At 38.4% G+C, this 25,163-nt stretch overlaps 1 protein-coding gene across 5 annotated transcripts in view; it reads right to left on the bottom strand.

Moving 5' to 3' along the window:
* The window catches only part of LOC131029430 (transcription initiation factor TFIID subunit 10), a 128,383-nt gene that overhangs the window by 66,253 nt on the left and 36,967 nt on the right, over positions 1-25,163 (bottom strand). For all 5 annotated transcript variants that reach the window (XM_057959924.2, XM_059213168.1, XM_057959906.2 and 2 more), the window contains exon 4: positions 16,108-16,170. In XM_057959924.2, coding sequence (XP_057815907.1) covers positions 16,108-16,170 — 63 coding nt within the window. The remainder of the gene's footprint in view (positions 1-16,107; positions 16,171-25,163) is intronic.

Below are 25,163 nucleotides of genomic sequence, written 5' to 3'. Positions count from 1 at the left end.
CATCACTAGCAATACTGGAATCAAGAGATGACTCCAATCTCTGATCCCGAATCACTGATTGGGTGGGACCTCTAGCAACTTACTCTGCAAACCCAACCACAAAATCTCTATGAGGAAACATTATAGTCAAAGTACCTACAATGACTCCCACAAAAGGTCTCATAGCGCATGAACCATGAATGAGAGTATCCCTAGTGACCCCAAACGGTCCCTCCTGAAACTTCAAACTCTCAAGCAGGTACTCAGCAAATGTATCGGCACGGTAAAAATGAAATAAGGCCGAATCAACCTTATCCTCTGAAACCTGCAACTAATCACTCTGACTCTACGGCACAACAAGTTGTCTATCACCATCAGTTGCATGAGATGAAGTAACAGATTTGCTTCCAGGAGAGGGAAACAAATCAACATGAGAGCCATACTCCCAACCAAATGACATCCTGTGAATCTCCTGTGAAGATGATGGAGTAGCGTCAAGTACCAACACAGAACTCTCAGGCGAGTCCACCATTGCCACACAAGAGCTGTCAACAATCTAACCCACTATTGTCGGGTAATTAAGCAATAAGACATTTAATGTAATTAGAGTTAATGACGGCAGTTAACCCGTCGATTGTCGACAGTTGACACCGGGTAACTGACCGGTCACCTTTATATATTAGCGAGTCCTTGCTCATGGGGACAAGGTTAGTATGGTCATTGTCATTGTACTGACATTATTATGAATAAATAAAGATCTGAGTTTCTTTATATTATGTCATGTTGTATTCTGTCATGTCTATTATTTATGCAATGCATTGAATTACACTTTATTGGCAAAACACCCACATCATCTAACATAGTACTGACCTCAAGAGAACCTGACACGACATGTGGTTCTTTGCTGCTCTCAATCCAAGTACTCATCCCATCTGAGACTACTGCGCCAAATTCATTGATGGATGTAGCCACATCCCCACTACAACCCGTGGATATCACATCATCACCAACTGCCACTATAGGAAACTGTACTGTATCTGTAGCTGGTGAAGACTGTGCCAAACTCAATTCCATTGTAAGCTCCTCCAATCATGATTGCGACTCCTGAAGGACCAACTGGGCACTCTTCAATGAATCCATAGTCACCTCAAGCTCACGAGTGAGCTCGTCAACCTCCTCTTCCTTCCCCTTCAATGCATTGTAGCAAATACAATCCCACTCGAGAAGAAAGTCCCTATCAGCAAGTAGCTGCAAGTAATTATGTTTCATTATCCCAATGGCTTCTCGTAGTGAATGGAACTCTGCAAGGGAAAGGCCACTATCAACGTGCTCATCTGACATAGGAGTACCCCAACCAAACGTAACCAACATCTGACGAGCAACATCAAAGTGCTCTATGGATGTGGCAATCATGCCATCATTAACCTTAAGTTGCCCAACCAAATGATGAGGACTCTAAAACCAATGATTCCCATGCAAGTGTTCTGACCCAAAATCTGCATTGTGATATGAGGTCATATCCACATCACTCATCTCATGATTAGCAGCAACTTGTGTGCTATCATTAGTGCACACACCAACATCCAAGGTACTGCTGCAAAGCACCTCATCGAATGGCTCAACTGACAAGGTAGAAGCTACTGATATGACAGTATCTTCACACAATCCCATTTCCAATATAACTGCGTGTCCATCCAACTCATGATCCTGGGATTCCATGTCAACATATGAACCTTCTAGCTTGTTTTCTAAGGTCTGATCTGAAAAATCAAACCCATGATATGAATCCGCATCACACATTGCACCCTTAGTACCCAAATCTCGAGTAACTTCATGTGACAATTTAATAGAAGCATCATGCACATGTGTAGTCACTGTTGTCTCATCCTCATGCAAAATTTCATTACTGCTATCATGTAGATCAGAACTGTTATGGGTCAATATTTCCATGCAATCTTCATTCTTGAACTGGTATCATGAGTGCCAAAACTCAAGGTCACTCCCACAACACTTTTTGAACTTGCCATGACTTTCAAATCATCATTACGCTCAAGTGGAAGACTGCTGTCATAAAGATCAGACTTGTTATCATGACTAATAACAACTTCTTTACCACTAATAATGTCAACATTATCTTCAAAACTCACCTTATTTTACATTATTTCCTTTGTACTGATAAGATTATTTGTATTAGTGTTTGCTTTCTTTTTCTTTGCAAACAAGGGATCCAAAATTTCCGGATGTTGTAAAAACCTTGTTAAATTCCTATCATAGTTTTGAAAGGCCTGCATGAGCTCCGGCATCAGTTCCTGTATAGACTTCATTTCGCCCATACTGAAACAAAAACAAGAGTGTTGGTTACTCTAAGATCAACTGTGGGAGCTCAATGATTTCCAACCCCAGCAGGATGGTAGGGAACCGCTCTGATACTACTGTAATATCCCTTGCCAATTCTGACCTCAAAATGCTAATTAGAGGCTCAAGGAATATCGTCAAACACTTTGCATACAACCTCTTTATTTGTTGTTTCTATGTTTCAATCTAATAATGATTGCTTGAAATGATGTCAAATGTGATTTAAATGCTTTCAAATGATTACTAAGATGTCCAGGCAAAGAACCATAATGCAAATGCAATTCTTTTTGTCTTTTTGAATGCATATAGATGACCCACACAATGTAAATATGCACCTATAGCAGCTAGACATTAATACAATCCGTTGGCATGCAAACTAAATATGAGAGAGACAACTCTTGAAATCCAAACTCCTTGTGACTACAATGATATTAGAATGCAATGAGATTGCTTACAAACTACAACGACAAGCAAAAGGCCAAGATTCTTGGCTTACAATGATGTATCCAATGCAAGTACCAAACTGATATAAATGTGCATCTACAGTTGCTTAAGAATGGCAACTAATACAACTATAAAAATGATGCCAACTACACTAGAAAAACATGAAAAAACCTCATGTAAAGAAGTTCTTATGATTGAAAAAGATGTGGTAGATCCTTGTGCGAAGAATGGAGTCTCTTTGAAGCCAAATTGTGCCTCTCATGCAGCCGCCCCTGTTCTAGCATGAAGTTCTTATATAAAGTCGTAGCGGCAATAATGAAGATCTTCAACAATGTCTTCTTTCAATGTATTTAAATCTGCAAAAGATATTCTCTGAAAACCCCTTTGAGATTCTGAAAGAATGTAATTCTTATCCAATGAAGCACCAACTAGACCTTTGTATGAAGCCCACAGTCAAGCAATGATTCAGCTGGTCTTTCACAACCTCTAGATTGTATAAACACTGAAGAGATTTCGTTCTCCAATGCTGAAGATGCCTGAAACCCTAGGTCTCAATGCATAACACCCAAAAGCAAAGACAAATGATTATCAATAATGAGTTTGATTTGCTTTTTGAAACCTTTTATATCCTCTCAACTCTTAAATGCCTTTAATTCCCTTTTGAAATCCACTTCAGAGTTTTAATAAAACTTTATAATAACTTTTCAAAAGGGTCGATCCCTTCATTTGGTGCAAAACAAAATAATATAAAGTACTTTATATTATTCCTCATATGCACTTTATAATCATTAAATGTCCTTTTATAATAAAGTCATTGAATGATCTCACTTTATAATTTGACTTTATGATATTAAATCCCCTTTAATTATAAAGTCACATGAAGTCAATATAATATTCTCTATAAATAATTAATTATTATTAAAGTAACACGTTAATAATAATTAAATGTCATAACTCCATTAATAACCATTATTTAATGATTCTGACTTCATCACTGGCTAGCCCACTGCTCCTACTGTCAATCTGGATGCCTTACTAAAAATAGTAAGGGTCCCTCTCTAACATCCACTGGCTTATTATAAATAGTAAGTCCCTCAAAACGGAACTAGCATCCTCTGAATATCAATGCCTCAGAACAAATGAAAGTTTTGGTGAGATAAACACTTACAACGGCCACCTGAAGAGCTCCAAAACTCCCAAACTGGACCCTCTAATCCACCATACTAGCCTACGAGGGTCAAAATAATAGGCTAACCCCTCGAACTCTGATGCTCATGAAAATGGTGACATTACAGGGAAAAGATGAGGAAATGCAAAAAGACCAAGAACAGCTAGAGGCACTAATAAAGTGGCAGGACAAACTCCATAAAATAAACAAAGCTAAACTCGATCCAAAAAGAAATAGACAGCATCCAGCTAAAAAGATCTCGACATTGCTAGGCAACAGAATGTGTTTGTATAGAAGAAGTCTATATGCCATCACCTAAAGTAAATATGCCACTACGAAAAATTTCAATGATCTAGGTGGATATTTGTTGATGTGTTTTTCATGCACATGCGAACACAGAATAAAATACCTAAAGGTACCTTATCCTCTCTTGAGCAAAGTTTCCCGACTGCTGAAGATCTCGCTGAAGGATCGGTCAAAGCAACTCCAAGGTTCTTGTATGTAGGTTCTCTACTCGTGGATAAGCTCTTTGTGGTATGATGTGATTTTGCTGGAATCACAAGGGGACTTACACTTGATGACTAAACGTCTGATTTGCTTTGAATATTGCTGGAACACGGGATTTCACTAACCTAGATTTCGAAAAAAAAGAAAAAAGGAAGAGGGCGAGGAAAGGATCTAATTATGACAGTAAGAATGTAAGAGCAATGAATGACCTTTGATGAAATTCTAACTAAGTCTTGTTTTGACATCCCAGGACCATCTCCATAAGGTTAGTGCGATCTTCGGAGGAAAGCTTTATGATGTTCAGATCATCACTAGAGGCATAGACACCATCAGGCTGATGCATGTCAATGAAGAAGCGACAATTGAAGTTAAGCTCAAGCTGGATGATTCCAGCTGACTACACAAGGCAAGTCTGCAATCAACAAACTGCTGGTAGTATGGATATACAAATTTCACCATCAATCAAACACACTTCTTCCACTCATCTAATAACATAAAATCAAATCTGAGAAATATAGAGACCATGCAAATTGTTGAATCGACCCATAGATTTCACCATTTCTTCAATGAAGTTTTACAAGCCTTTTACAACAACATCTTGGCAACAATCTTTGCCTTCTCTTTCTATTCTACTCTAATTGCTATTACTATTAACTGACTTATTCACCATTTCTAACTATTAATGACTAACTATTAGCCTTTACAAATGAGGAGCCAGGACTTATATAGCGCTCTCAATACAATTCAATGGCTCAGATCAATTTTAGATCAATGGCCGAGATTTTACAATGAAAACCCTAATTAGGGTTTGTTACAACTAACTCAATTCTGACCAATGAAATAATTGCATTATTTGGACACGTCTTCTCTAGAATATTCGACCAATGGATAACTGGGGTAGGTACATCAAAGTTTGTGCCATCTTTGATGAGTCAAGTACATTGAATCTGGACATGCTGAGGTGGACCAATCCGACTGGAGGAGTGATGACTGGGATGCCACCTTGTTTGACACTTGCAACTTGGTAGATATTCAATTTGATGATGCTGAGAAGCTAACTTTAGTTAACTCTTCTGGAACTGTCTACTTCTTCAATGAACCCTTGCTTTAACCTCCTTTGTCTTTGATGTGCAGGATGGATGGTGTACTTTTCCTTGGAATGTTGGACTAGAAGATGTCGTCCCTGATGATGCTAGACTAGAGAAGGTCGTCCTTGTTGATGCTGGACTGGAGAAGGTCATCCTTGTTGATGCTGGACTGGAGAAGGTCGTCCTTGTCTTGGCTTGATCTTCTTTCATCTGCAAAAACAAATCAAAAGATGATTAAGGACATAATAAATTCATTTCAACATAGTATTTCACACCTTAAAACATCAACAAAAGATATTAAAATGAAGTTAGTTCAAAACTCTTTCCAGGGACAGGCCCTATAAGAATTTTGCCCTGGACCCTCTAGAAGGGTCAGGAGTGAAATTAGCATTCCTGGCTCATTTAGACCTCCTTTCAACATTACCTCACAATTAGCTCCTCGCCTGACCCCAACAAGGTGAAAAATAGCAGTTTCAAAGGATTTCGCCCTGGACCCTCTGGCAGGGTCAAGAGCGAATTTTGCATTTTTGGACAAATTCCACCATGTCTCTACTGCAAAATGTCTTCCAAGGCAAGCATACGCTATCCTTCTCCTCACCAAAGGCTAGGAATCTACAACCTGACCTTCCTTATGGGCAAACTAGGTGATTTTGGGAATTTCGCTCTGGACCCTCTGGAAGGGTCAGGAGCGAAATTTCTTCTTTAGGCTTCATTTTACACTTCCTTCACTTCAATTCATTTGGACTCCCCCACATTGAATCCACTTCCCAACTTGGCAACATTGGTTTGATCTTCACAAGGCCAAAAGGTCAAATTTGCTCAAAACCTAGCCAAGGACAGGACCCATCCAGAATTTCGCTCTGGACCCTTTGGAAGGGTCAGGAGCGAAATTCCAATTTTAGCTCAAAATATGCATCTTTGATGGTCAAGAGTCTATCCAAGGCAATCCAAATGGTATCTCTCACCCTTGTTTAGGCCTGACTTCACTCAAATCTTGAGGAAAAAGGTGGTTTTAGGGTTTTTTGCTCTGGACCCTTTCGAAGGGTTAGGAGCAAATTTTTTGTTTGTAGCTCACTTCTCCATCATTTCAACTTCAAATCACTTCACAAGGTAAGGAAACACTTCTCTTCTCTCATCCAACTCCAGTTTGACTTAATTTTGCAAGGAGAAAAAGGTGATTGAAGAATTTTCGCCCTGGACCCTTTGGAAGGGTTAGGAGCGAATTTCTTCCTTTAGCCCAAAATCATCATTTCTGGAGACAACAATCAACTCAAGGGCAATCTCAAGGGCATCTTTCACCTTGGCCTAGGCATGGTTTAGCATAAATTTGAAAAGAATATGTAAATTTTAGGATTTTCGCTCTGGACCCTTTGGAAGGGTCAGGAGCGAAAATCTTGTTTTAGGGTTATTTCCTCATCCTTTCAACTTCAAATCACCTCCAAGACTAGAACACCTTGCCTCACTCCTCTCTAGGCCATAAAAATCAAAATTTTACCTTGCCTTGCAAAGAAAATAGGTGGAATTGGGATTTTCGCTCTAGACCCTTTGGAAGGGTCAGGAGCGAAAATCTTGACTTGAGCTTACTCCTTCATCATTTGTCCTCAATCAACTTCAACAGGGCAAGAACACCTCTCCTCGCACCCATCCAAGCCATGAAAACCTAACGTTTGACTAGACTTGCAAGGAAAATAGGTGGTTTTAAGATTTTCGCTCTGGACCCTCTGGAAGGGTCAGGAGCGAAAATCACTTTTTGGCTCAATTCCTTCAAGTTTGATAATCATTGCTAAGTCAAAGTCATTCCTGAGGACCTCTCCCATCAAAACTCGCCCTAGTTAGCACTCAGCTTGGCACAAAATTGGGGAAAAAGGTGATTTAGAGAAAATTCGCTATGGACCCTTTGGAAGGGTCAGGAGCGAATTTCTTAATTTAGGCTTATTCCTCCATCATTTCAAGTTGCATTCACCTCAAAAGGCTAGAAAACACTTCTCCTCTCACGTCCAACCCAAGTTTGACTTGATTTTGCAAGGGAAAATAGGTGTTTGAAGAATTTTCGCCCTGGACCCTTTGGAAGGGTCAGGAGCGATTTTCATCATTTGGCTCAATTCCTTCAAACTTGATAATTATTGACCATTCAAGGACATGCCTAAAGACACCTCTAATCTTGACCCACACTAGACTTGGCATAAATTTGAGGGAAAAGGTAGGTTTTGATAAAATTCGCTCTGGACCCTTTGGAAGGGTCAGGAGCGAAAATCTCATTCTTGACCAAAAATCATCATTCTTTCAACTTGAAACTTCATTGCAAGGTAAAATCTCATCTCTCTTTGCCCTAGGAACAAGGTTTTAAGCCTAAAAAAGGTCAAAAAGTAGGCTTGTAAGGAATTTCGCCCTAGACCCTTTGGAAGGGTCAGGAGCGAAATTCCTTTCTTGGCTAAAACCCTCATTCCTCAATGCTATCAAACACTTTCAAAGGCAAGATCATGTCCATTTTCCCTTTCAACATGCTTTGGAATCACAATTTGGTCAAATAGGGAAGGAAATGAGGTCTAGGCGGATTTTCGCTCTGGACCCTTTGGAAGGGTCAGGAGCGAAAATCTCATTCTTGGCTTGATTCTCCATTTCTTCAACTCCAATCTACTCTAGAAGACAACTAGACATCATTCTTCACCCAAGGGATAAGGTCTTAAGCCAAAACAAGGTCAAAAGAATAGGCTTGCAAGGAATTTCGCTCTAAACCCTTTGGAAGGATCAGAAGCGAAATTCACCTTCTTGGCTAGAATCCTTCATTTTTTCAAAGCTCTCACACATTTCCAAAGTCCAAACACGTCCATCCTTCCTTTCAAGATGCTCTGCAAATCAAAATTTGGTCAAACTAGGGAGGAAATGAGCTTTAGGAAGATTTTCGCTCTAGACCTTTTGGAAGGGTCAGGAGCGAAAATCTCATTCTAGGCTTGATCACTCACTTTTCCAACTTCAAACCATCTCAAGAAGCAAACTTAGATCATTTTCCACTAAGGGACAAGGTTTCAAGCTCAAACAAGGTGGCAAATGAAGTTTATGATGAATTTCGCTCTGGACCCTTTGGAAGGGTCAGGAGCGAAATTCTCTTTTAGGCTAAAATCTTGCTCTTCAAAATCATCCAACTCCATCTCAAGGCAAGAACATACCAATTCATTCCCCAACATGCCCTAGAAACCAACACTTAGTCAAAATTTGAAAGGAAATGAGAGCTACAAAGATTTTCGCTCTGGACCCTTTGGAAGGGTCAGGAGCGAAAATCATGCTTTGGGTTGGATCCTTGACTTTTCCTATTTTCATCCTCTTTGGGAGGCAAACATAGATCCTTCCTCATGCATCTCCACCTTGGTCTTGACTCTTGCTAAAGGAAAAATGAGTGTTTTCAAGAATTTCGCTCTGGACCCTCTGGAAGGGTCAGGAGCAAAATTCATCTTTTGGGCTAAAATCCTTCATCTTTCAATCTTGACAAGGCTAGAACATTCAAAAATACCTTCAAACATGCCTTAGGAACTAGAAATTTGGCCTTGATAGAAGAGAATTTGAGGTCTTCAAGGATTTTCGCTCTGGACCCTTTGGAAGGGTCAGGAGCGAAATCCCTATTCTTGGCCAAGATCCTGACTTCATTTTCACATTTCTTCATTCAAACAAGCGTTTTTACCTTCATTCAAGCTTGGGAATGCGTTAGTTCTAGGTTTTGGTCAAAGTAGAATGTCTTATGGAGAATTTCACTCTGGACCCTTTGGAAGGGTCAGGAGCAAAATTCGCTTTGGACCCTTTGGAAGGGTCATTTTATGGAATATAACATTTAAGTATAAGTGCTTATACTTTAAGTTATATTCCATATATACTGTCAGGATGTTTGAGAGTGGTTTCGGACCTCCAAGAGTTATATTGCAAAATCTAGTTTTTGGAGGATTCTTCAGTTTTCCAGACTTAGTTAAATTTCAAGATCAGGACATTCCAGACTTAGCCAAATTTCAGGATCAGGACATTCCAGACTTAGCCAAATTTCAGGGCATTTGAAGATCAGGATGACATTCCAGACTTCATCACTCACCAACTTGACCTAGCTCGGAGCTTCAAGAATGATACTCATTCACCAAGCAAGACACAATTAGCAACAAGATCAAAACCAGGCCCTAAGGAAGACTTTCAAAGAAACCCTAATTCTCGGGCCCCAAAGACTCACCTCGGCTCAAGCAGAGCCTGCCATCCTAGTGATCCCTCTGGCAACACTCGAAAAGCAAAGGCTAACAGACAAAACCCTAAAAGACCTAGAAAACACACCCCAGAAGGCAAAAAGCAGGGGTCCCCATTTGCAATGGGGCGATGTGTGAATACGTCACAACAATATTTTCACCAAAAATTCAATTGTTCCAAATGCTCCAGAAATCAGCACCATGTCAAAGATCTCGCCGATACAATCCTAAAGCAACTTGAATCGTGTCAAAAGGAGTCTATATGCCAAAGTTATGCTCGGTCAAAGTGTGGCATGACCAGGGATTCCGAATGAGGATTGTAGGCGAAAAAATTGATCTCAAAATCGAACGGAAATGGCACCATGTTGAAGGGCGCGTCGAGACATTTCCGAAGCCGCTTGAATCGCGTCAATCAAAGTTCATACATGCAAATTATGGCTGGTCAAAGTTGCGTGGTAAAAGGTTGACCAAGATGTATGGATGTTGATGTCAGCATGATGACGTGGCAGGTGTAGAGGCTGACCCGTTTGCCGATGTGGACCAATCCGATGCTGACACATGTCCTTTCGTAGCAAGTAATGAGGTGCCACATGGCCCAATGGTTGGGCACCATGTGGCAATCAACTACGGACAGTTTGATTGTTGGTTCAAAATTTTGGTTGGGGGAATCAAACCCCCAACCTCACATTTCCTCCTCACCATTGCGCTACGTGATTCACTCGAGCATATCTATGGCAGGTGTTCTATTTAATTTTTATATCATCGGATTTGGGGGGGCGGGGCGGTTTGAACTACCGACCTCCTGCATACTTCTCTCCACCAGTGCGGCCATGGGCATTTCGGGATTTACAATGGCAAATAAGGCTTTTGTTTAAAACATGTAATGAGTCATGAAAAGAGGGCTCGATCTATATTCAAAAACCTTTTTTAAATTTGGCGCCTGGAAAAGAAGTGTAATAAGGGCCATTCAAATTCGTTAAATCAGCCCGATCTGTTTTAGGAGATAGACATAGGTGGGCTCGATTTAAGGGGAGCCATATTAATTAAAACAAGCTCAAATTTTAAAGATTTTAATTGGATAAGGAGTAATTTAGGAGATATGGGAAATATATGGGAGAATCATATTGTCTAAGTTACCAGTTCGGGTTCGGATTCGCGGATTCGGCAAAAAAAACAGAATCTTGGGTACGGGTTCGGGTTCGGCCGTATATATATATGTATATTTTAATTATATATATATATACCCATATATTATATATATGTTCAATATATACAATCCATACAAAAAAAAAATATACAATGTGACTCTCCATACATATATACAATCCATACAAAAATAAAATATACAATGTGACTTTCCATACATAAATGATAAATCATAAATCATAAATCCATAATTATTAATTGCCAATGCCAATAAATATTCATATATCGCAAATGTAATCAGTAAACTAATAACTAAAGTCTAATATCATATTCATAATTTGCAAAAAAGATAATATTCAAGTTTCAAGTCTTTTTTAAAAAGTCATAAAGGGGCGAATTAGAGTTTTATTATAAAAAAACTATTTTAAAATGCCAATGCCAATAATTATTAATTGCCAATGCCAATAAATATTCATATATCGCAAATGTAATCAGTAAACTAATAACTAAAGTCTAATATCATATTCATAATTTGCAAAAAAGATAATATTCAAGTTTCAAGTCTTTTTTAAAAAGTCATAAAGGGGCGAATTAGAGTTTTATTATAAAAAAACTATTTTAAAAAGTCTTTTTTTATTGTTTTTTTGACCCGTGGCCCTGTTTTTTGGAAACCACGGGCCTGGGTTCACGCGGGTCCTCTTGGGTTCACCCGGGTCCTCCTGGGTTCGACCGTAGGACCCACAGGGAACCCGGCCACCTGGGAAGGACCCGGGTGGAACCCAGGTCGAACCCAGGAGGACCCGGGTGAACCCAAGAGGACCCGCGTGAACCCAGGCCCGTGGTTTCCAAAAAACAGGGCCACGGGTCAAAAAAACAATAAAAAAAGACTTTTTAAAATATTTTTTTTATAATAAAACTCTAATTCGCCCCTTTATGACTTTTTAAAAAAGACTTGAAACTTGAATATTATCTTTTTTGCAAATTATGAATATGATATTAGACTTTAGTTATTAGTTTACTGATTACATTTGCGATATATGAATATTTATTGGCATTGGCAATTAATAATTATTGGCATTGGCATTTTAAAATAGTTTTTTTATAATAAAACTCTAATTCGCCCCTTTATGACTTTTTAAAAAAGACTTGAAACTTGAATATTATCTTTTTTGCAAATTATGAATATGATATTAGACTTTAGTTATTAGTTTACTGATTACATTTGCGATATATGAATATTTATTGGCATTGGCATTGGCAGGACCCACAGGGAACCCAACCACCTGGGAAGGACCCGGGAGGAACCCAAGGAGAACCCAGGGAGAACCAGGACCGGGCAAGAACCAGAACCTGAACCTAGGCCAAAAGGGGAAGAACCGGTAACTTAGCATATTGTTAATATGAAAGCATTCGGTAAAACCTGATGTATTTACTAATGATCAAACCAATCATTAAATAGAGTTACAAGGATCGATGTTCCTAATTAGAAAAAAATGATAACTGAAGCAAGAATGGAAACACTAATATTTACAATATCGTACAAAATTAACCATTAAACAAATATTAATAAGGATATTCTAATACCCTCCCTTAATGGTTAATCTATCTACTACACCAAGTAGCCCCCTGGACTTAGCAAACTTATCTAGAAGTAGGGACTTGGTGAGGATGTCTGCAGTCTGGTCCTCTATAGGAACATACTACAAATCCACGGATCCATCTTCAAGCAGTTTATGGATGAAGTGACAATGAAGCTCAACATGCTTGGTCCGCTCATGGAAGATTGGATTCTTAGAGAGTTTCAGCACCCCTTGATTGTCACAGAAGAGGGGTGTAGGACTGGCTTGAGACAGTTGGATGTCTAAAAGCATCCGACGAAGCCAAACTGCCTCACAAGCTGCTTTGATTGTTCCTCGATATTCAGCCTCAGTCGAGGAAAGAGCTCCGACCTGCTGCTTCTTATTGGTCCAAGTGATCGCACCTGTGCCCAAACTAAAGACATCCGGATGTAGACTTTTTGTCATCAACAGAGCTTGCCCAGTCCGAATCTGTGTAACCGATGAGTCTGGGATCTTTGGTCCGTCCATAAAGAATACCAAAGTTTGAAGTGCCCTTGACATAGAGCAGGATCTACCTTGTTGCAACCCAATGTTTTGATGTAGGAGTTGTCATGAAGCGGGATATGTAATTGACTGCATAGCTCAAATCAGGTCTAGTGGAGGTGAGATATATTAGACTGCCCACTAGTTGCCTGAAATCAGATTCATTCTCAACTAGAGAATCAAATTTGGCTGACAACTTCAGGCCTCTCTCCATAGGTGTAGATGCAGGTTTGCAATCCTCCATTCGGAACTTGTCTAGCAGAGCCCTGGCATATTTGGACTGAGAAATGAAGATGCCATGAGACTACTGCCAAACCTCAACACCTACGCAGTAGTGCAGAAGCCCAAGGTCGGTCATGTCAAAAGATTGGCATAAATTTTGTTTGATTCCCTGAACCAAAGATGTGGAGCTGCCAGTGATGACCAGATCATCAACATAAATAACCTGAATGATGATATCACTGCCAGTAATCTTGACATACAGATTTGAGTCAGAACGACTCCTCTAGAAACCCTGATCTGTGAGATACTTATCAATTTTCATGTACCATGCCCGAGGAGCCAAATTCTTGAAAACTTGAAAAAAAATCAGATTCACTTACCTTTGATGGCTAAATCGTCCTTCTCCAGTGATTCCTACACCTTTGATGCACGTCTCACACCTTCGTAGTCGTCACCTTCGAAGAAAAATACAAAAACTAAGAAACCTAATTGTAGAGAAAAACTCTTCAAAAAAGCAAGTAGAATGAATTGAATGAATGTTTTGATGCATGAAATGCATCATAAAGGGGCGGATTAGGGTTTAGATGTTAAAATAGGATTTAAAAAACTGATTTTTAATTGTTTTTATTTGTTTTCTTACCCGTGGGCCCCGTTTTTGGGAACCCATGGGCTTGGGTTCACTCGGGTCCTCCTATGTTCGACATGTGTTCCACCCAGGTCCTGCCTAGGCGGTTGGGTTCCCTGTGGGTCCTGCGTGGGACCCAAGTCAAACCAGGCTTGGACCAAGACCGGGCATGAACCAAGACCAGGACCTGGGCATTTTAGGGAAGAACCGGTATCTGAGATTTTTAGTAACCCAATCAGGTCCAATTATCATCATTTTTCATCGGGATCACTCCAAGGCAATTTGTTTTCGATTTTGATGCTTTTTGATCATTGTCACTGCTTAGGTGTAATTTTGAGCTATATTTAATTAATTTACTAAAGTTGTCATTTTAATTAAAATAGTTTATCAAGCACCTTAGTATTATAGCTCATTGGAAAGAGAATAAAAAGTTTTAAATGTTGAGATACTGAAAAGTAACTTTAAGTGATAAAATGTTTAAAAAATAAAATAAATCACTTTTCGGAATTATAAGGATTATTTTAATTAATATAAGTGATTTTATTATGGAGTTTCTAGAAAGTTCCCAAAAAAGCTTACAAATGGGGGTTTGAGAGCTCATTGGATAATATACAGATTATGCAGATTATTAACTTCTCTCTGGTGAAACCCTTGGGGTTTTGGGAATTGGACTTGGTTTCAATCAGCCTTCTTGAGGATGAAAACCTTCTTGGACAAGAATAAGCTTGGTGGTGAAAGATCCACCCTAGTTATTGCAGTGAGATTCATCTAAAGTCTCAGCTTGAGTGGAAAGGAAATCTGTGGTTTTGAACAAAAGATTGATTTGGATGGTAGATTTCCAGTTTCATTAAAGTTTGCAGGTTTGGTAATATTTTCAGTTTGGAATGCCATTATTAATCTTCCCACAGACATTTGAAGAGTGGACACCATATGTTGGGAGGCATTTTTTAATTACTGGGTGATAGTTTTCAGAAGTTTAATATTGGTTTCTTGGCATGTTTGCTGGACTCCATCAGAGGATATAGCTGATTCTAGAGTTTCCTATAGCTGTGTGTTGATGTGGTATTATTTTGGGACACCCTAGCAAGAAGAATCATTGATTAAAGCTGAATATAAATTCTGTAATGATTTGGGAGTTTCATCACATATATGGCGACCGCCATAGTCATCACAGGCAGGGCGTGGCAAGGAAGATAGTAGCAGACTAAAAAGTTTTGAATTGAGTATTGGAACCCTTGCTAGACGTACACTTCTAAAGTACTTGGGATATCAACTTGAAGACTTTCTTTGCAATTTTAGTGATGTTGGTATCAAAGAAGGGTTGTGGCATGAGAATTGAAGACTCCTACAGTCAGTGCAGCCTGTCATTCATTGCTGTTCAGTGTAAAGACATTTCTGCAGTACACGTTATTGTATTTACCTTCCAAAGTGGACAAATATAAAGCTATTAAGGTGCAGGTCAGCAACTGGCAATTTATGACTTTATAATCTGCTCATTTCATGTGCAACAGTGAATGAAATTACTCAGTTTTCAGTACATTTATTTGTATTTGCTCTCTCACGAAAGATTATATGGACATCTATATATTCCTATGCATATTAATTTCCAATTAGAACTCAAAACAGCAACATATATTATCAACTGTGCAAACTCCTATCCATTAAATGTGGAGAAGGGTGAATTTGTGAAGGGAATTTATCAGTGGTATGCAAACAAGAAACTTACCTTTACTATACATGCAATCTGTTTGTGAAAAAGTCCATGGTGTAAAATGCCAATACAGTGAACAATCAGTGAGGGATGTGAAGTGTTTGACAAAATGCCTAAACAGTAAATAATTGGGAAAATGATAGAAAGGTGCAAAAAATTTGATGTCAACTAGGGTAGCCTATTACAAAAGGGAAGAGAACAAATAGAGACATCGGTAACAAAGAAAAGAATACTTAACACACTTTTCATTAAACTTTTGTACAATCAAAAGCTATAAAGTAAACCTGAAATGCAATATTGAATCGTTTGAAGAGAGAAAAGTGAATAAGACAGAAAATCAAGAAAAGACATCAGGAGAATGCAAGGAATATAACATTGACATGACCATAAATTCATAATTGCTACCAATTAAAATTTTTATATAAATGTCATTGTTAAACCATAAATTGAATCCTAAAATGCCATGCAAGTAAATGAAGGTGACCGGAAAAAATGTAAAGAAATCAAAATGAAGCCCAAACTGAGAAATCTTGAAGAACGTACTGGAAAGCATCACTTGCAATCTCTGCAATGAATTTCTGTGTGGCAACTGACACCAGCCTAGTTCTGTCAAAAAAAGGCAACCTATTAGACTTGTTCATCGTGTATATTTTATACAAAATAATTGCCTCCTGAATCTCACAGCCTATATATCTTTAACCAACAATGATAAATTGAAAATAAACTTAAAAAACATTTAGATTGATTCTATATAAGAGCTTAGTGAGTTTTATTCATTTCAGTTCCTATGCATTCCAAGAAAATGCTACATCAAAATACATCTCTATTTCAAGCTAAGATATCTTGGAAACAATTCAGCCAAAAAAAATGTCAATTTACTTTTTAGTTAGCAGTTACATTTTCTCAAATCAAGGCAGTAACTCATTTCAAAGAAGTACTAAATGCCACTTTTTCTCCATTCATTCATCAATCTCTGTAAATCATTTGCAAAGGCAAAAATCCAGATTCCTTATCAAGTGGTTAATATTCGGAAGAAAATGCAATTACTACAGTTCATTACATTGTTTAACTATTTAACTTGCCATATCCAAAAGTTTCCCATAGCATCCTTGTTGGAGTACACAATTAGCAGTTATCTAATAACATGCATATTAGCTTCTATCTAGTAGATGCCTCCCTTCTTTAAAAATAATTGAAAAATGCTTCAACATGTCTCAAAATCTTTATAATACAAAGCTAGATTTTCAAAGCTTTATGAGATATCAATAACACCCAAAAGTATATACATTTTACACTTGAAGGTGGGCATATTTATTGAAAACCCTAAACATTGAAAGCAATTTTAAGCCAATGTGCATGGTTCTACTTATAATTATTAATTAATCTATACATATGATACACATTAATTATAGGTAGAGCTATATTATATAACAAATCTGTATCACATATATATAATACAGATTAGCTCTCTCACTCTCTCTCTCTCTCTCTATATATATATATGCATATACATATACATGTATATGTGTGTGTGTGTATACATGTATATATATGTGTGTGTGTATCTTCCATTCAATAAGTATATATATAATAATATAATTGTCTTCCATTCAATAAAAAGGTCAAATATATTGCATAACCAAAGATAAATGTGTCACTTTATTGACCTCAACGCGAAATTTATTCTCAATTCTTTGGGGATAATTTCTAGATTAGAAGTTATTGACACAACAAATCACATGAAGAATGTCAAGTACATTTCAGAAAACTTCCTCTCTTAAATCTTCTCCAAGCTGGATATGAAGATTATCAGCTGAAATGTGAGGTACTCAAAGCTTGTAATGTCCCATAGCGTGTGGATGTGCCTTGGTGGCCACATGTATGTATGGGGTAGTCGTAAATCCTCGAATGCTCAGGTGGAATGCATGTGGGGCCACCCTTAATTCCTATGGGTGCCACCCTCACCACTAAGCCAATCTTTTGGTGTAGTGGTTGGGCCTTGTGGTATCAAACTTATGAGAATGTGGACCTCTTGCAAGGAGTTTGAAAATAAATTGGTTGAGTATAAGCAGGTGCACAATAAATTGTTGGACATTTTCATCAAGATTGACATCAAGTTCATTTACTTAGATGGTCCAAACCCTAATCATGTCAAGGTGGTGCTAGACAATTTTGTTTCATCCTTGCAAGAAAATCCCACAAGGACACAAAAGATGCCTAGGGAATGTGCACAAAGGACATGACATGCATCTACATATCAAATATTAACTTATGATGTAATACAAAATTAGAAGTCAAAAGTGCAAATCAAGTGACTTTTGGACTTCTTTTTGTAATTTTGTCTCATGTGGTACATGCATCTACATATCAAATATTAACTTACGATGTAATACAAAATTAGAAGTCAAAAGTGCAAATCAAGTGACTTTTGGACTTCTTTTTGTAATTTTGTCTCATGTGGTTTTTTGGTTGAGGGGAAATTTTCACATTTGTCTATCCAACAAACCTACAAAAATGTAATTGATATCGATTGATAAGGGTTGGAAACCTTTTGAATCCATACAATTAAATTTTGTTGCTCCACTTTTGATCCTTTTTTATGACTATATCTTATTTAACTTTACAATAATAAAAATAAAATAGTGCCTAGTCCAAAGAAACAAAGGGAGGGTGGTAGAAAGGCGCAACCACGATTTCTAACAAAAGTGCCTAGCCTTGAGAAACAAAAGCATAAAACAGGTCATGCCCAACAAAAACTAAGCAACTAGAGCAATTCTCGACAGAGGGGGATCATTATCATTTGGTTTCCCCATACATCCTATGGGGTGGAGCACTGAGCTCCCAACCAATAAGAGCATTATCTTCAACATTCTCCTCTGAGGGCAGTTGAGTATGCACCAAAGAGATGGCAAGTGGCACACAAGGAAAGATGTTGGTGTCTAGCCCACCAATGGTTCGTCAAGAAGACAGATACAAGAGCTGAGACCATCCTCCACAAGCAACAAGGTCCTCGAGATTTTGAAGAGCCAAACCACAGGAGTGAGTGCTAAATAACTAGAACCACCAAATGGAGTATCGATTAATGGACAAACCATTATGAAAATCATCTAGCCATGGTTCGAGAGATTCTCAGGCTTTCCAAATTCTTTTGATACAAAAAAATTTCTAGATTTGAACCAACCCTTTTATGGTAATTAGAGTGCGAACATCCAAGCCCTTCTAGGTTGAACGACCATGAGGGAAGCCAAAGAAAATGCAATGGTGGACCAAAATTTTATGGGCCTTGTTACCATAGAGAACCCTAATTATCCATTTGATGCATAAGGTTATACACTATCGACCAAGGGCACTAGAAACCTGTGGTAGGCAATAGAATTCCCAAGCCACACAATGAAAATCATGATGATCTTCACTAAAGGCCCAAAAAAATCCTCAGTCCCTAAAGATTTTTTCAACCTTCAAACAGGAGGCCTTAGAAGGAACCCAACATGAAGAACAATAAAAATGCATGGAAGCTAAGATCTTTGAGCATATTTAAAACTTCGCAACCAAAGAGACAGTCTTGGTAATCCAATACTGAAGTTTCTTCTCAATTCTTGCCAACACAACATGGAAGGATTGGCTTGGAAAGCAAAAGGTATTCCCAAAAACCTAGATATTTCTCAAAGCTCAATCCATTTCCACCAAAATGAGGCCAACTAGGTCAGCTTGGGAAGAAAAGACTACCTATAACAGACAGTTTTATGCCATTAGATGTTGGAGCCCAATGCTTGACAAAAAAATGTCAAGATACTTGAGAGCTTGCTTGATGTTCTCCTCTTCTTCATGATGAGTGAGGAAAGAATCATCAACAAAGTGGCCATTAACAAGTTGCTAGCAAAAATTAGGCAAAGAAATCTCTTGACACGGGATTAAGAAATAGCTTGAGCTAGGAGGTAGCCAGTACCTTTTACATCTAAAACATAGAGTCAGGGCAATGTCATGTCCCCACCATGACAACCATTCTCGCACCATCTCTAATAAGGGAAAACAGTCTTGTTTTCAAGACAGCAATTTTCTAAAGCACAAATCATACCCAATACAAAGAATGGTATTAAATAGAATTAATAATGAAATTATTATAGCCAGCTTCCTCAAAGAACATACAACTGGGGCACTGTTGACGTGTATTTTGTAAACTATCAAACACAGAATAAAATACCTAAAGGTACCTTATCCTCTCTTGAATAAAGCCTCTGAATGCTGAAGATGTCACGAAAAGGATCAATCGAGATGACTTCAAGGTTCTTGTATGTAGGGTCTCTACGTGTGGATAAGCTCTCTGTGGTATGATGTGATTTGCTGGAATCACAAGGGGACTTACACTTGATGACTGAACTTCTGATTTGCTTTGAATATTGCTGGAACACAGGCTTTTACTGCCTTAGATTTGAAAAAAAGGAAAAAAGACGAGGGCGAGGAAAGAATCTAATCCTAATATTAAGGAATGTAGGAGCAATGATTGAGCTTTGATGAAATTCTAACTAAGTCTTGTTTTGACATCCCAGGACCATCTCCACAAGGTTAGTGCGATCTTCGAAGGAAAGCTTTATGATGTTCAAATCATCACTGCAGGCATAGACACCATCAGGCTAATGCATATCAATGAAGAAGCGACAATTGAAGTTAAGCTTAAGCTGAGTGATTCCAGTTGACTACACAAGGCAAGTCTGCAATCAACAAACTGCTAGTAGTATGGATATACGAATTCCACCATCAATCAAGCACATTTCTTCCACTCATCTAATAACACGAAATCAAATATGAGAAGTATAAAGACCATGCAAATTGTCGAATCGACCCATAAATTTCACCATTTCTTCAATGAAGTTTTACAAGTCTCTTACAACAACATCTTGGCAACAATCTTTGCCTTCTCTCTCTAGTCTACTCTAATTGCTATTCTAATCACCTTCTAACTACTCTCTATTCACTAACTCCTTTCTAACTCTCTAACTTACTACCTTTACAAAATGAAGAGTCGGGGCTTATATAGTGCCCTTAATACAATTCGATGGCTAAGATCAATTTGAGATCAATGGCCAAGATTCAATAATGAAAACCCTAATTAGGGTTTGTTACAACCATTACATAACTTTTAATGCTCGACCAATGAAATAATTGTATTAATTGGACACATGTCTTCTCTGGAAAATTCAACCAATGGATAGCTGGGGTAGGTACATCGAAGTTTGTGCCACCTTCCATGAGTTAGGTACATTGAATCTGGACATGCTGAGGTGGACCACACTGACTGGAGAAGTGATGACTAGGATGCCACCTTGTCTGACACTTGTAACTTGGTAGATATTCAACTTGATGTTGTTGAGAAGCTAGCTTTAATTAACTCTTCTGGAACTATCTGCTCCTTCAACGAACCCTTTGCTCTGACTTCTTGTGTCCTTGATTTGCAGGATGATGATGTACCTTGCCTTGTAATGCTGGATTGGAAGAGGTCGCCCTTATCCTGATGATGCTAGATCGAAGAAGGTCGTCCCTGTCGATGCTTGATCGGAGGAAGTCGCCCTTCTACTGGCTTGATTTTCCTTGAGGAGACCGTCCTTGTAGATCCTTCGAGCTTGGGAGTCGCCATCTTGATACCTACACAACATTTCACAATTAATAATATATCTTGAAGTGTAGAAATTAAACTTAAAAGGAAGATTTAAGATTTTAATTAGGAAACTTCATGATAAATCTTGAGTTATTATTTCCTAATTAACCATGCAATACTTAGACTTTTCTAAAAAATGTCTAAAAAAACAAACCTTGAACAAGGGTGTTAAGATGATTTCGCCATACCTCCTCTTGAGAATTAACTCTAAGAAATGATGCAAAAATAGGAGAATTCGCTAGGCAAAAATGTAGATCAAAGCTCTCCCTTGGATAAAATGCACCTCCTTTAGCTTGGAAAAGAACTCCACCTTCCACTAGCTTCTCCAAAATCTGGAAATTCGCCTTCAAATACCTTCAAAACATCTGGAATTTATCCTCCAATCTAGCAAGAAATTCGCCTCTCCAATACCCTTCAAGATGAAATTCGCCCTCCTCTCCAGCTAGATTTCGCACCTTCAATTAACTCTCCAAATTCGATCTTGAAAGGATGATTGAATAATTTGAATTGTGAAAAAACACCTCCAATATATAGAGCGCTCACCCCTTTGCCTCCAAGGCCGACTTGCCAACAAAAGGCTAAGAAAATAAATAAAATTGTAAAAAGGAGAAGACAACTTGATAAAATAATAAAAATAAGCCCTCAAGCGCTCCATTTTTAATTTTAATTTCACAAAAATTAATCTTAAATGCCTTTATAATAAAAATTTGATTTTTTTGAGGCTCAAAATTAATTTATTAAATGCCAATGTGATCTTTATTAAATGCCAATTTAATTAATTTTTTCAAATATTTCGAAGTTGGCAAGTTTGGCATCTCATGCGATTTGGAGGATATTAATGTTTAAAATATGGTAAAAAATGAAGAACGCCACTAACTTCGCCCTAGACCCTTGGAGAGGGACAGGAGCGAACTTGCAATTTTGCTCTTGCATTCTTCATTTTTAATTGCCAAAACTTCATCTAGGCATCTAAATGGCATTTTAATTAGAGCTTTGAGTTTGATTTCACTTGATCTCTAGGAGGAAGGTGCCTTTAGGACCTTTTCGCCCTGGACCCTTGGAGAGGGACAGGAGCGATTTTCACTTTTGCTCTTATTTCTTCGTCCTTAAATTGCCAACTCTCGTTGTGGGGTAAGCAATGATCCCTTTCATTCATTCTATGCATGCTTAACTCGTTTTGGCAAGGCAAAATTGATTCTCCAAAGATTTTCGCCCTGGTCCTCCAGTGAAGGACAGGAGCGCCTTTTGCATTTTTAGGCTAGGATTATCAAATTTTAAAAGTCAAGTCTTTGTTCACCATGCCTTAGAAGACCTTTTCATCCTTGCACAATCTTGCCTTAGCGTAACCTTGGAGGGAAGCTATTGGTTTTGTAAAAAAATCGCCCTGGTCCTTCAGTGAAGGACAGGAGCACTTTTCCCCATTGTCATCAAAATTTGTAATCTTTGCATCTCAATTCCACCTCAAGGCATTTTAAACCTCATTTCAAACTTATGTCAAGGCTTAGATTTGTCCAAACTTGAAGAGAAAGGGTGGATATTAGGGTTTTCGCCCTGGTCCCTTGGTGAGGGACAGGAGCGATTTTGCAAATTTAAGCTTATCCATCCTTTGTCGGCCTTCCAAATTATCTTCAACGGGTTAAACACGCCTTCTTCCATTCATTTCAATCACAAAACTTACCTCGTCCTTGCAAGAAAATTGGACTTTTGGAAAATCGCTCTGGACCTTCAGCAAGGGACAGGAGCGCCTTTTGTCATCTTGGTATATTTCCTTGCTTGTGGACCACTCAAATTATATTCAACGCACAAATCATGTTTTCCTTAATCTCTTCAAATCATAAAATCATTTTGATCTTGCAAAAATAGTGCAAATTTGAAATTCAAGCTCCAGTCCTTCAGTGAGGGACAGGAGCGAATTTTGTCTTCTGGGCCAAAATGCTTCATCTTTCACCATGAAATGTCTTTGCTAGGGAAGATTTCATCTTATTACATGCTATGAATAAGAGTTCAAGTCCAAGAAAGGTCTAAAAATGTGTATATAAAGAAAATCGCTCTAGTCCTTCAGTGAGGGATAGGAGCGAAATTACCCTTCTAGGCAAAACTCCATCATTTCATTGTCTTTAATCAAATCTGGATGCTTTATCACGTTCATTTCGTCCTCCACCATGCCTTTGATATCTTAATTTGACCAAACAAGGTCAGAAATGACTCCAATAGGTTTTTTCGCCCTGGACCCTTGGTGAGGGACAGAAGCGATTCGCCTTGGACCTCCTGAGAGGGTCAGGAACGAAATTCGCTCTGGATCCTCAGTGAAGGACAGGAGCAAAATTTGACTTTTTGAACTCTCTATCAGGATAATTTTTATGGAATATAACATTTAAGTATAAGAAACTTATACTTTAAGTTATATTCCATATATACTTTCAGGATGTTTGAGAGTGGTTTCAGACCTCCAGGAGCTATATTGCAAAATCTAGTTTTTGGAGGTTTTTTAGTTTCCAGACTTAGTCAAATTTCAGGATCGGGACATTCCAGACTTAGCCAATTTTCAGGATCAGGACTTTCAGACTTAGCCAAAATTTCAGGATCAGGACATTACTCCAATAGGACTTGCTATCCATGTGATCCCCTTGGCGACACTCAAAACGCAAAGGCTAACAGACAAAACCCTAAAAGACCTAGAAAACAAACCCTAAAAAGCAAAAAGCAGGGGTCCCCATTTGCAATGGGGCGATGTGTGAAATGGTCACAACAGGCACATAGACCTTCCATGTAATTTGGTATCATGATTCGAGTGGATGAGATCATAGGTTCGAGCCCAAGGAATAAGACAAAGCACAAATTCTGAATGGTGACATAAGGAATCTGAAAACTGCTAGCCGATTTTCAAGACATGTAATTCATATTATGGCTGATTCAATAAGATTCATTTAATCAACCAATCTAAGAACAGAGATAAGCGATTAATGGATGTGCTTATATGATGTGTCAGCCAATTCTATGGTATAGTAACCATCTATATAAAGGTGTTCAATATGTTTACAAAGCCATTAAGGAGCAGCTTATCCCTGAAGAGGCATGTGATAGTCAAAGAGACCCATCCCTTTCCAGCAGTCACCACTTTGGGAAGACCACAACCTTTCACCCCCATGGAAGGAGTATTTAAGAGCTACACCAAGCAATCAAAAATACATCAAAGGATTCAGATTGGATATTTTATAAGATATTAAATATTCAGCAGTTTGTCTGGTTACTACAGTTTGGTATAAGTTTTTTGTGCATAGCATAATAGGTGCTGTAATAATATACATATGTTTCTACATACTTATGGTTAACATTACACTGCTGTTATAATTGCTTACATAAATCAAAGTAAATATTAATCTGATTTAACGATACTTTACAGTTAATTTGTTATATGTGAAATGTATTCCTTCATATGTTTTGAACATTTTTCAGCCATGGTGGAGAAAATGGGGATTGCAAGAGAGGTAGGCGATGGGGCACTCTTCTAGGTATGCCACCTCAAGGTGGGGACCAGATAGTCCCATGAGGCCAAGAGGGTACAAAGGGTACTGCCTTTGGGCTTAGGAGGGATGGGCTTCCCGGGCACCTTGTTGTAATCTCACCCCTCTATCATGGTGAATCAGCACAAGAAGTCCCATCATAGGGAGAGGGAAATGGTTGGCAAGATTAGGGGGAACGGAAAGTGGACACCTCACTGGGTGGACCACCACATATGGATGGCATGGGCCACATGAGGCCAAGAGGGATGGTATATCCGCTCTTGGGCCTAGGGTAGCGAATCCAAGACACTGCATCGAAGTCACTTTCTCCCATGCTCTCCTATGGTTGAGCCTTCTAAATATATTTAGATGCTTAATGATTGAATTAATAATTCTGCCATGAGTTTAATAATACTTAATTATGATAATCTGCTTGTTGAAAT

Source organism: Cryptomeria japonica, chromosome 10 (genome assembly GCF_030272615.1).
Source record: "Cryptomeria japonica chromosome 10, Sugi_1.0, whole genome shotgun sequence".
NCBI lineage: Eukaryota > Viridiplantae > Streptophyta > Pinopsida > Cupressales > Cupressaceae > Cryptomeria > Cryptomeria japonica.
This window is presented reverse-complemented; position numbering and strand designations above follow the sequence as displayed.